This window comes from Saccopteryx bilineata, chromosome 4 (genome assembly GCF_036850765.1).
Source record: "Saccopteryx bilineata isolate mSacBil1 chromosome 4, mSacBil1_pri_phased_curated, whole genome shotgun sequence".
Lineage (NCBI taxonomy): Eukaryota > Metazoa > Chordata > Mammalia > Chiroptera > Emballonuridae > Saccopteryx > Saccopteryx bilineata.
In genome coordinates this window covers 77,237,474-77,250,244 of record NC_089493.1, presented here as the reverse complement: position 1 = coordinate 77,250,244, position 12,771 = coordinate 77,237,474, and the positions used below count along the sequence as shown (strand labels likewise).

At 42.0% G+C, this 12,771-nt stretch overlaps 1 protein-coding gene across 1 annotated transcript in view; it reads left to right on the top strand.

Annotated features, from left to right (window-relative positions):
• WDR76 (WD repeat domain 76) overlaps positions 1 to 12,771 on the top strand; it is a 61,329-nt gene that overhangs the window by 9,858 nt on the left and 38,700 nt on the right. Inside the window, exons 2-3 of the mRNA XM_066276653.1 lie at positions 185 to 277; positions 2,032 to 2,087. Of these exons, the coding sequence (XP_066132750.1) occupies positions 185 to 277; positions 2,032 to 2,087 (149 nt within the window). The remainder of the gene's footprint in view (positions 1 to 184; positions 278 to 2,031; positions 2,088 to 12,771) is intronic.

Genomic DNA, 12,771 nt, shown 5'->3' with positions numbered 1-12,771 from the left:
AATGAACTCTTTCACTCAGTGTCTAATAAAGCGAAGAGTATGTGCTGTTTGGTAATATATCATGAAATGAATAGAGTAGGTGCAATTTAAAGGAAAGGGTACATGCAGAGAACGTTTAGTTTTGTAAGGTGTTTTTGCTGTGGATTGTGTAAAGTAACAATCTTTTTTTTGTGTAATTTCATAGGATGATTTTTCAGGACTGTCACCATACGAAAGGAAGAGACTGAAGAACATATCAGAAAATGCAAACTTTTTTGCTTCACTTCATTTATCTGAGGTTTGTGTGGAGTTTCTAATTAAAACCAAGATGCTATTCCTTTTGCCAGTAGGTCAATAAAATACTCATCAGGTTTCATTATGTCAGATGAGAGAGGGTAAAATTAGGAGCAAGTTTTGCATTCAATAGAAAGTGGCTACCAATAAAATTGATTCCAAGACTTTTAAAATTTTAATATTTTTGAAATCAGCATCTTAAAACTAGCTGGCAGCTTCTCCACTTTTTAGTGGTACATAAAGTAATGATGTCTTATAAAAGGTTGTCTTGGATTCAAAGAAGCAATATGTTCAAAGTGGCTTCTTTCAAGGATAAAGAAGAAGTGGGAGGGATGAGTTGAAGGATGTGTGGTAGGTGAAGGAGAGCACAAACTTTATTTTTATAAACTTGATTTTTTAAAAAATGTTATTTATTTATTTTTAGAGAGGAGAGAGAAACAGAGAGGGAGAGAGAGGAGAGAGAGACAGAGAGAGAGAAGGGGGGTAGGAGCAGGAAGCATCAACTCCCATATGTGCCTTGATCAGGCAAGCCCAGGGTTTCAAACTGGTGACCTCAGCATTTCCAGGTCGACACTTTATCCACTGCGCCACCACAGGTCAGGCAAGACAAACTTTAAAATTAAGTCTTACACTTTAAGAATAGATGGGAATGTGCCTTATGTAGGGAATGTTAAGGATAAATGGCCAGATATATGTTAATGTTTTATTGATTGATTGATTATTTTTTAAGAGAGAGAGGGGAGGGTAGCGAAAGAGAAAGAAACATTGATTTGTTGTTCCACTTATTTATGCATTTATTGCTTTATTTTTGTATGTTCCCTGATTGAGAATTGAACCTACAACCTTAGCATATGGGGATGACGCTCTAACCAACTGAGCTACCTGGCCAGGGCTGTGCTAATGTTCTGTCATTATAATGTATAATTTATGTTAGTGTCTTTACATTTGGGGGTAAACTTCTGTGTGAGAGAATCGCTGTCAAGGAGGCTATATGATGTTTCCTCTCCGAAAGACATCAAATCCTTGGCTTTCTAAAATAATTGAATTCTTCAGATACCAGATTCCAAAATATTCATTGTGTTTGCATCTTGAGGGGAGAAAGGGTGAATTAACTAAATTATATATATATATGTTAATGAAAATTTAGACAAACTATCTCTAATTTTTTGTTAACAGAAATTATGATTTGATGTATAAGTATAGTCTATAACTTCTAGAAAAGTATAATTGTCCTAGAGGAAGTTAGCTTTTAATTATTTTTATTTATTTATTTATTTTAGAGGGGGGAGAGAGAGAGAGAGAGAGAGAGAGAGAGAGAGAGAGAAGGGGCGGAGGAGCAGGACGCTTCAACTCCCATATGTGCCTTGACCGGGCAAGGCCAGGGTTTTGAACCGGTGACCTCAGTATTCCAGGTCAACGCTTTATCCACTGCGCCACCACAGGTCAGGCGAGGAAGTTAGCTTTTAATTTGAACTTGTATAGTTGATTAAATATTTAATGTTTAATCATGTAAACTCATTAGCAATCTGGTTCAAGGCATCAGAATGTCAGTACATTACATAGTAGTATATACTTGCTTTTATTATTGATATAGCACATTTGCCTCATGTCTACTACCAAGAGCAGGTATCATATCTTTATTTCTTGTGTAGAGCTTAGTTTATGTGGATATAGTAGTAGATACTTAACATTTTATAAGGTAAGCTATGAATTTATAAGATATTATTTTTATGTGTATATATTTTGTGTATTTTGCAGTCCGCTGCAAGGCTTCGTGAAATGATAAAGGAGAGAGAGCCTCCTAAATCCAAGAGGTAAAAGATATGACTTACAATATCTGCTCTGTGGTATGTTACTGAGTTTGAAAAAAAATGATTCAGCATAGTAAAATAAGTAACAGATGAGAAACCCTGTAATTTATTTTCTTTTTCTTTTTTTAATTAATTTTAATGGGATGACATTGATAAATCAGGGCACATATGTTCAGAAAAAACAGCTCTAGGTTATTTTGACATTTGATTATGCTGCATTCCCATCACCCAAAGTCCAATTGTCTTCCGTCACCTTCTAACTGGTTCTCTTTGTGCCCCTCCCCTCCCCCAACCCCTTCCCTCTCCTCCCCACCACTCCTTAACCCCGACACTCTTGTCCATGTCTCTGAGTCTCATTTTTATGTCCCACCTATGTATGGAATCATATGTTCTTAGTTTTTTCTGATTTACTTATTTCTCTCAGTATAATGTTATCAAGGTCCATCCATGTTATTGTAAATGATCTGATGTCATCATTCCTTATGGCTGAGTAGTATTCCATAGTATATATGTGTCAAAGCTTTTTAATCCACTCGTCCACTGACGGACACTTGGTCTGTTTCCAGATCTTCGCTATTATGAACAATGCTGCCATAAACATGGGGGTGCATTTCTTCTTTTGAAACAGTGCTATGGTGTTCTTGGGGTATATTCCTAAAAGTGGGATAGCTGGGTCAAAAGGCAGTTCCATTTTTAATTTCTTGAGGAATCTCCATACTGTTTTCCACAGTGGCTGCACCAGTCTGCATTCCCACCAGCAGTGTAGGAGGGTTCCCTTTTCTCCACATCCTCATCAGCACTTATTCTGTGTTGTTTTGTTGATGAGCACCATTCTGACTGGTGTGAGGTGATATCTCATTGTGGTTTTCATTTGCATTTCTCCAATGATTAGTGATGTTGAGCATTTTTTCATATGCCTATTGGCCATCTGTATGTCCTCTTTGGAGAAGTGTCTATTCATTTCTTTTGCCCATTTTTTGATTGGATTGTTTGTCTTCCTGGTATTGAGTTTTACAAGTTCTTTATAAATTTTGGTTATTAACCCCTTATCAGACGCATTGTCAAATATATTCATTCTCCCATTGTGTAGTTTGTCTTTTTATTCTGTTCTTATTGTCTTTAGCTGTGCAGAAGCTTTTTAGTTTGATATAGTCCCATTTGTTTATCCTGTCTTTTATTTCACTTGCCCGTGGAGATAAATCGGCAAATATATTGCTGTGAGAGATGTCAGAGAGCTTACTGCCTATGTTTTCTTCTGAGATGCTTATGGTTTTACGGCTTACATTTAAGATTTTTATCCATTTTGAATTTATTTTTGTGAATGGTGTAAGTTGATGGTCTAGTTTCATTTTTTTGCAGGTAGCTGTCCAATTTTCCCAACACCATTTGTTGAAGAGGCTGTCTTTACTCCAATGTATGCTCTTACCTCCTTTGTCAAATATCAGTTGTCCATAAAAGTGTGGGTTTATTTCTGGGTTCTCAGTTCTGTTCCATTGATTTATATGCCTGTTCTTATACCAGTACCAGGCTGTTTTGAGTACAATGGCCTTATCGTATAACTTGATAATCCGGAAGTGTGATACCTTCCACTTTATTCTTCCTTTTCAAGATTGCTGAGGCTATTCGTGTTCTCTTTTGGTTCTACATAAATTTTTGGAATATGTGTTCTATATCTTTGAAGTAAGTCATTGGTATTTTAATCGGTATTGCATTGAATTTATAAATTGCTTTGGGTAATATAGACATTTTAATGATGTTTATTCTTCTTAACCATGAGCACGATATATGCTTCCACTTGTTTGTATCTTCCTTGATTTCTTTTTTTTTTTTAATTTAATTTAATTTTATTTTTTTCATTTTTCTGAAGCTGGAAACAGGGAGAGACAGTCAGACTCCCGCATGCGCCCGACCGGGATCCACCCGGCACGCCCACCATGGGGCAACGCTCTGCCCACCAGGGGGCGATGCTCTGCCCATCCTGGGCGTCGCCATGTTGCGACCAGAGCCACTCTAGCGCCTGGGGCAGAGGCCACAGAGCCATCCCCAGCGCCCGGGCCATCTTTGCTCCAATGGAGCCTTGGCTGTGGGAGGGGAAGAGAGAGACAGAGAGGAAAGCGCGGCGGAGGGATGGAGAAGCAAATGGGCGCTTCTCCTGTGTGCCCTGGCCGGGAATCGAACCCAGGTCCTCCGCACGCTAGGCCGACGCTCTACCGCTGAGCCAACCAGCCAGGGCTCTTCCTTGATTTCTTTTATCAATGTTTTATAATTTTCTGAGTACAAGTCTTTAATCTCCCTGGTTAAATTTATTCCTAGGTACTTTATTTATTTATTTATTTATTTATTGGTACTTTATTTTTTTAGTTGCAGTGGTAAAGGGGATTGCTTCCTTAATTTCTCTTTCTGACAGTTCATTGTTAGTGTATAAAAATGCCTCTGATTTCTGAGTATTAATTTTATATCCTGCCACCTTGCTGAATTCACTTGATCAGGACTAGTAGTTTTTTGTTTGTTTTTTAAATTTTATTTATTCATTTTTTAGAGAGGAGAGAGAGAAAGGGAGAGAGAGAGACAGAGAGAGAAGGTGGGGAGGAGCTGGAAGCATCAATTCCCATATATGCCTTGACCAGGCAAGCCCAGGGTTTCGAACCGGCGACCTCAGCAAGGTCTAGTAGTTTTTTGACTGAGACTTTAGGGTTTTCTATATACAATATCATATCATCTGCAAATAATGATAGTTTTACTTCTTTTCCAATTTGGATGCCTTTTATTTCTTTTTCTTGTCTGATTGCTATGGCTAGGACTTGCAGAACTATGTTGAATAAGAGTGGTGAAAGGGGGCACCCCTGCCTTGTTCCTGATCTTAAGGGGATTGCTTTTAATTTTTGCCTATTGAGTATGATGTTGGCTGTGGGTTTGTCATAGATGGCCTTTATCATATCGAGGAATGTTCCCTGTATTCCCATTTTGCTGAGAGTTTTGATCATGAATGGGTGCTGGATTTTATCAAATGCTTTTTCTGTGTCTATTGAAATAAGAATGTGGTTTTCTTCTTCCTTTTGTTTATGTGATGAATCACATTGATTGATTTGTGAATATTGTACCAGCCTTGTCTCCCCAGAATAAATCCCACTTGATCATGGTGTATGATTTTTTTCATGAAGTACTGGATCCGGTTTGCTAACTAATATTTTGTTGAGGTTTTTAACATCTAAATTCATCAGGAATATTGGCCTATAATTTTCTTTCTTTGTGTTGTCTTTGCCTGGTTTTGGAATCAGAATTATGCTCGCCTCATAAAAGGAGCTTGGAAGGCCTGACCTGTGGTGGCGCAGTGGATAAAGCGTCGACCTGGAAATACTGAGGTCGCCGGTTCGAAACCCTGGGCTTGCCTGGTCAAGGCACATATGGGAGTTGATGCTTCCAGCTCCTCCCCTCCTTCTCTCTCTCTGTCTCTCCTCTCTCTCTCTCTCTCTGTCTCTCCCTCTCCTCTCTAAAATGAATAAAAAAAAAAAAAAAAAAAAAAAAAAAAAGGAGCTTGGAAGTCTTCCTTCCTCTTGAATTTTTTAAAATAGCTTGAGAAGGATAAGAGTTAGTTCTTCTTTGAATATTTGGTAGAATTCACTTGTGAAGCCATCAGGCCCAGGACTTTTCTTTTTTGGGAGTTTTATGATAGCTGTTTAAATCTCATTTGTTGTAATTGGTCTGTTTAGGTTTTCTGATTCTTCCAAATTAATTTTTGGAAGATTGTATGTTTCAAGGAATTTGTCCATTTTATCTAGGTTGTCTAGTTTTTTGGCGTACAGTTCTTCATAGTATTTTTTTTACAATATTTTGTATTTCTGTTGTGTTATTTCTCCACTCTCATTTCTAATTTTATTTGAGTCCTCTCTCTTTTTTTCTTGGTGAGTCTGGTTAAAGGTTCATTGATTTTGTTTACCTTTTCAAAGAACCAGCTCCTAGTTTCATTAATCCTCTGTATTGTTTCTTTAGCCTCTTTATGTCATATATTTCTGCTCTGATCTTTATTATTTCTTTCCTTCTACTAGCTCTGGGCTTTACTTGCTGTTCTTTTTCTAGTTCTTTTAGATGCAGTGTCAGGTTGTTTATTTGAGCTTTTTCTAGCTTCTTGATGTATGCCTGTAATGCTATGAACTTCCCTCTCAGGACTGCTTTTGCTGTGTCCTATAAATTTTGAGTTGATGTATGCTCGTTATCGTTCATTTCTAGGAATTTTTAAATTTCTTCTTTGATCTCATTTTTAACCCATTCGTTATTTAATAACATACTATTCAGTTTCCAATTGTTTGAGTATTTTTAAGTTTTTCTGTTGTGTTGATTTCTAGTTTTATGCCATTGTGATCAGAGAAAGTGGTCGATATGATTTCAATCTTCTTAATTTTGTTGAGACCGTTTTTGTGCCCTAACATGTGGTCTATCCTAGAGAATGTACCATGAGCACTTGAAAAGAATGTGTATTTTGCTGCTTTAGGATGAAAGGTTCTGAAGATATCTATTAAATCAAGTTGATCTAGTTAGTATGTCCTTTAAGTCTGCTTTTTCTTTGTTAATTTTCTTTCTTGAGGATCTATCTATTTTGTGATGTTAGTGGGGTATTGAAATCCCCTACTATTATAGTATTGCTGTTGATCTCGCCCTTTAAATCCATCAAAGTCTGCTTTATATATTTAGGTGCTCCCGTATTAGGTGTGTAGATATTTATAGCGGTTATATCTTCCTGTTGGATTGCTCCCTTTATCATTATGTAGTGACCTTCTTTACCTCTTCCTATAGGCTTTGTTTTAAAGTCCATTTTTTATGATATAAGTATTGCTACCCCAGCTTTTTTTTCATTTCCATTTGTGTGAAATATTTTTTTCCATCCTTTTATCTTCAGTCTATGTGCATCTTTTGTTTTAAGGTGTGTCTTTTATAGCCAGCATATGTATGGGTCCTGTTTTCTTTTAAAAAAATTTTTTTAAAGACTTTATTTATTCATTTTAGATGGGGGGGTGAGAGAGAGAGAGAGAAAGAGAATGAGAGAGAGAGAGAGAAGGGAGGAGCAGGAAGCATCAACTCCCATATGTGCCTTGACCAGGAAGCCCAGGGTTTTGAACCGGCAACCTCAGCATTCCAGGTCGACACTTGATCCGCTGCGCCACCACAAGTCAGGGGTCCTGTTTTCTTATCCACACAGCTACCCTATGTCTTTTGATCGGATCATTTAATCCATTTACATTTAAGGTTATTATTGATATGTAATTGTTTATTGCCACTTTATTCTTTAAAACTGTATTTCTCTTCTGCTATATTCTTTTTCTCCTTTGATCTGTTTACAATAGGCCCCTTAGCATTTCTTGCAGTCTTGGTTTGTTTGTAGTGAATTCCTTGAGGTTTTTTTTTTTGTCTGAAACCTTTTTATTTCTCCTTCAAATTTAAATGATAGCCTTGCTGGATAAAGTAGTCTTGGTTGTAGGCTCTTGTTCTGCATTACTTTGAATATTTCTTGCTATTCCCTTCTGGCCTCAGGTGTTTCTGTTGAGAAGTCAGAAGTCATCCTTATGGGGGCTTCTTTGTAGGTGATAGTCTTTTTTTCTCTAGCAACTTTTAATATTTTCTCTTTATCATTTAGCTTTGGTATTTAAATTATGATGTGTCTTGGTGTTGATTTCTTTGGTGGAAGTTCTTTAATGGAGTTCTTTAATGGAGTTAACTGTGCTTCTTGAACTTGTGAGATATTTTCCTGCCTTAATTGAGGGAAGTTTTCAGCTATGATATGCTTGAACAAAGTCTCTATCCCTTGTTCTTTCTTTTGTTCTTCAGGAACCTCTATGATGTGGATGTTATTTCTCTTCATGTTGTCACAGAGCTCTCTTAGAGTTTCCTCAAACTTTTTGAGTCTCTTTTCTTTATTCTGCTCTGCTTCCGTGCCTTTATTTATCGTGTCCTCTAACTTGCTGATTCGATTCTCAGCTTCATCCATCCTGCTTTTAATTCCTTCCATTGTGTTCTTCATTCTGATATTGTATTTGTCATTTCTGACTAATTTTTTTTATTATTTCAATGTCCTTTTTTATATTTGCTATCTTTTTATTTAGATGTTCGTAATGACCATCTATTGTTCTAATATCTTTGAGCATCCTAACAATCATTATTTTAAACTCTGCTTCTGGTAATTTGGTTATATCTGACTCATTCAGGTCGTTTTCTGGGGATTTCTTTTGATTCATTTGTGTTGCATTTCTCTGCCCTCTCATTTTGTCTGTGTAAAAGAAGATTTTGGCCACTGGAGTCCACTGGGTGTGGCTTCTATGTTCCCTAGGTGTGGTCTGTCTGCAGGCCTGCCATGCCCTCTGCTGTTGCTGCCTAGGGCATTTGGGTATGGGCGTTGCCGGTGCGTGCCCACTGGGACTGTTGCTGTGGATTCCGCCTCTTCTTCACGGGAGTGGCTGTGATTGCGTGCTCGGATGTACAAGCCTCGGTAGCCTTGGCCTTCGTCCCTCCCCCATGGGTGGCGTTATGCTTGGCCCTGAGGGCAGGGGTGAGCACCTTTGCTCAGCTGTGGGTCTCCACCTGATTCCAGGCTTTTGCCCTGCCCTTGCAGGAGGAGCCCGCTCATGGGACAGCTGCTAGCCTTGGCTGCACAGGCCGGGCGGGACTGCGTGCCTACACTCAGTAGCGGGACTCCGCCTGTTCTGGGTTTTTGGCTCCACCCCCACGGGAGGAGCCAGCTCCCAAGTCAGGCCACAAGCCTCGGTTCCACGGGTGGGGCAAGGCTGTGCTCCTGCGCCCTTGCTCAAGGGTGGATCTCCGCCTTTTCCGGTGTTCCTGCCGTTCCCTCGCAGGCTGGATTGCAGGTGGCCCGCAGCTAGGCTTGACCACTTTTGCACGTTCCCTCCTCCCCAGCCAGGCAAGACTGAGCTCACACCTGGGCCTCAGTGGTGGCCAGCTGGCTTCCCCCATTGCCAACAGAACAGCGGTTCTGCGTCCTGCTGCCGCCCGCCCTCGGGGAAGCCCTCAGCCGTGTGGGTGTGGGTGCACTCAGACCCTAACACTCACTACTGTAGTCCCAAAAGATCCCTCCTTCTAAGTGACTCTGCTCTGAGTGCCACGGGAGAGCATGTTTGGCTGCTGTCCTGCTTCCCTTTGCTGGTATTGCTGTTTCCAGGGGAAGTATTCACTTCAGATTTGGGGAGTGACTCATCCCAGAGGTTAGGGTGGCTGTCTCTCAAAATGTTTCTCCCTGAGCCTCCTAGATTACACTTTTTTTCTACTACTCCGGACCTCTCCTCTCTCCCCGTCCCCTGGAGCCCCAGGAGAGTTGTTGTGAGAGAGGTGTTCTGAGCGGTCCCTTTAAGAAGAATCCTGGGTCTGAGAAATCAGTCTCTTTCTCACAGACAGTATTCTGTCTTTTTCCCAGCTAAATACTGTTCATACACCTCTTCTAGGCTCTGGGGCTGCAGGCTGGGGCTTTGTTCCTGGGACTCAGGACCCTCCTCACTCTGCTAAACTCACTTCCTGCCACTTGAGTCTCTCCCAGCTGCCGTTCGCTCCGGGGAGCTGGGCAGCCCTCTCTGCATTTCCGCTTTTCCTACCAGTCTCAGTGTGGCTTCTTCAGAGTTCCTTGGTTGAAGAGTCCTCTTAGTTTAGTCTAAAGTTGGTTTTTCCAGATGATGGTTCTTAAAATTAGTTTGTAATCCATTTTGGTTCTGAGAGGTGGAAGTTGGTACGTCCACCTACTCCAGCGCCATCTTGTCTTCTCCTTATTCTTAATTCTTATAAGATTCATGATGAAATACTATCTTTTATTAACTCATCTTCATCAAAGGAATATAGAGGAAATAGTATCTTAAGAGCTGAATTTTATTTATATTTCATACTGGTTTTTTTTGTTTGTGTTTTTTTTTGTTTGTATTTTTCTGAAGCTAGAATCGGGGAGAGACAGTCAGACAGACTCCCACATGTGCCCGACCGGGATCCACCTGGCACGCCCACCAGGGGGCGATGCTCTGCCCACCAGGGGGCGATGCTCTGCCCCTCTGGGGCGTCGCTCTGTTGCGACCAGAGCCACTCCAGCACTTGGGGCAGAGGCCAAGGAGCCATCCCCAGCGCCCGGGCCATCTTTGCTCCAATGGAGCCTCGGCTGTGGGAGGGGAAGAGCGAGACAGAGAGGAAGGAGATAGGGAGGGGTGGAGAAGCAGATGGGCGCCTCTCCTGTGTGCCCTGGCCGGGAATCGAACCCGGGACTTCTGCACGCCAGGCCGACGCTCTACATCTGAGCCAACCAGCCAGGGCCATATATATCATACTGTTGCTGCTAATGGAAGGAAATCTTTATTTTCACTAAATTATTCTTATTTTTGCTTAGAAAACTATTCTTCTACATTTTTCTTTTTTTTTAAAGTGAGAGAAAGAGACATGGCCAGACAGAGCCAGATAGACAGGAAGGGAGAGAGATGAGAAGCATCAATTCTTTGTTGCAGCACCTTTGTTGTTCATTGATTGCTTTCTTTTCTTTTCTTTTTTTTTTTTTTTTTTTTTACAGAGACAGAGAGTCAGAGAGAGGGATAGATAGAGACAGACAGACAGGAACGGAGAGAGATGAAAAGCATCTATCATTAGTTTTTCGTTGCAACACCTTAGTTCACTGATTGCTTTCTCACATGTGCCTTGACCGTGGGGCTACAGCAGACCGAGTGACCCCTTGCTCGAGCCAGCGACCTTGGGTTCAAGGTGGTGCGCTTTGCTCAAACCAGATGAGCCAATGGTCAAGCTGGCGACCTTGGGGTCTTGAATCTGGGTCCTCTGCATCCCAGTCCGACGCTCTATTCACTGTGCCACCACCTGGTCAGGCTGATTGCTTTCTTATTTTTAATATGTGGCACTATGTCACTTTTTTTTTTTTTTGTATTTTTCCGAAGTGAAAAGCGGGGTGGGTGGAGGCAGAGATACAGACTCCTGCATGCCCCCGACTGGATCCACCCAGCATGCCCACCAGGGGGCGATGCTCGGCCCATCTGGGGCGTTGCTCTGCTGCAACCGGAGCCATTCTAGTGCCGAGGGCAGAGGCCATGGAGCCATCCTCAGATCTTGGGCCAACTTTGCTACAAAGGAGCCTTGGCTGCGGTAGAGGAAGAGAGATACAGAGAGAAAGAAGAGGGGGAAGGTTGAAGAAGCAGATGGGTGCTTATCCTGTGTGCCCTGGCCAGGAATCGAACCCGGGACTTCCACACGCTGGGCAGATGCTGTACTGCTGAGCTAACAGGCTAGGGCCTTGATTGCTTTCTTATATGTCCCTTGACGGACGGGATGGCTACAATCAAGTCAGTTACCCCTTGCTCAAGCCAGCTAACTTGGGCTTTAAGCCGTCGACCTTTGGGTTTAAGCCAACGACCATGGGGTCATGTCTATGATCCCAAGCTCAAGCCAGCAACCCCGTGCTCAAGCCTGATGAGCCTGTGCTCAAGCTGGCAACCTTGGGGTTTTGAACCTGAGTCCTGTGCGTCCCAGTCCGATGCTCTCTCTGCTGCGCCACCACCTGGTCAGGCATCAGTTATCTTTTTTTATTTTTAATTTAGTGAGAGGAGGGTAAGCAGAGAGACAGACTTCAGCATGCGCCCCTACCTGGATCCATCCAGCAAGCCCTCTAGGGGGCGATGCTCTTCCCATCTGGGGCCCTTGCGCTGCTGCAACTGGAGCCATTTTATAGCACCATGGAGTGGCTTTACTTTTTAGCGAAGGTCATGGAGCCATCCTCAGTGCCTAAGGCCAACTCTCTCTAATCAAGCCATGGCTCTAGGAGGGGAGGAGAAGAAAGAAAGATAATCGAGAGGGGGAGGGCTGGAGAAGCAGATGGGTGCTTCTCTTGTGTGCCCTGACTGGGAATCGAACCTAGGACTTCCACATGCCAGACTGATGCCTCTACCACTTAGCCAACCGGCCAGGACCATCAGGGATCTTTTTATTGTGTAGTTTTCCCTTTTGGAGTGTCAAATATTTGGGATCATACAGTATGCAGCCTTTTAAGATTGGCTAGATTTTTCTTTTCTTTAGATTTTATTTATTCATTTTAAAGAGCAGAGAGAGAGTGAGAGAAAGAAGTGTTTTATGTAGATGATCCTGGAGTTTTTTGTCTTTTTTTTGGGGGGGGGGTTGGTTGTTTTTTGTTGTTGTTGTTGTTGTTAAGCAAGAGTTAGGGAGGCAGTGACCTGTATACCCCCTGACCAGGATCCACCCAGCAAGCCTCCTGCATGGTGATGCTCTGTCCATCTAGGGCTGCTGCTCCATTTCTCAGCAACCGAGCTATTTCAGCACCTGAGGTGAGGCCATGGAGTCATCCTCAGCACCTGGGGCCAGCTTGCTTGGATCATTGGAGCCGTGGCTGTAGGAGGGAAGAGGGAGTGGAGAAGCAGATGGTTGCTTCTCTTGTGTGCCCTGATTGGGAATTGAACCTGGGACTTCCATATGCTGGGCCGGCACTCTTCCACTAAGCCAACCAGCTAGGCTAATCCTGGAGTTTTAAATCTCAGACTTGTCCACACTGAGCCTTCAGCAGTTGGTTAATTATAGTTTAGGTTTTCTATGGTGGTTTTCGTTCCTGAGTCCGTTCCAATAAGCCAATGACTCCTATATTTGCCTGTATGGCTCTCCAGTATTGGGATCAGTGGTTTTCACTCTGTCTCTGTCACTC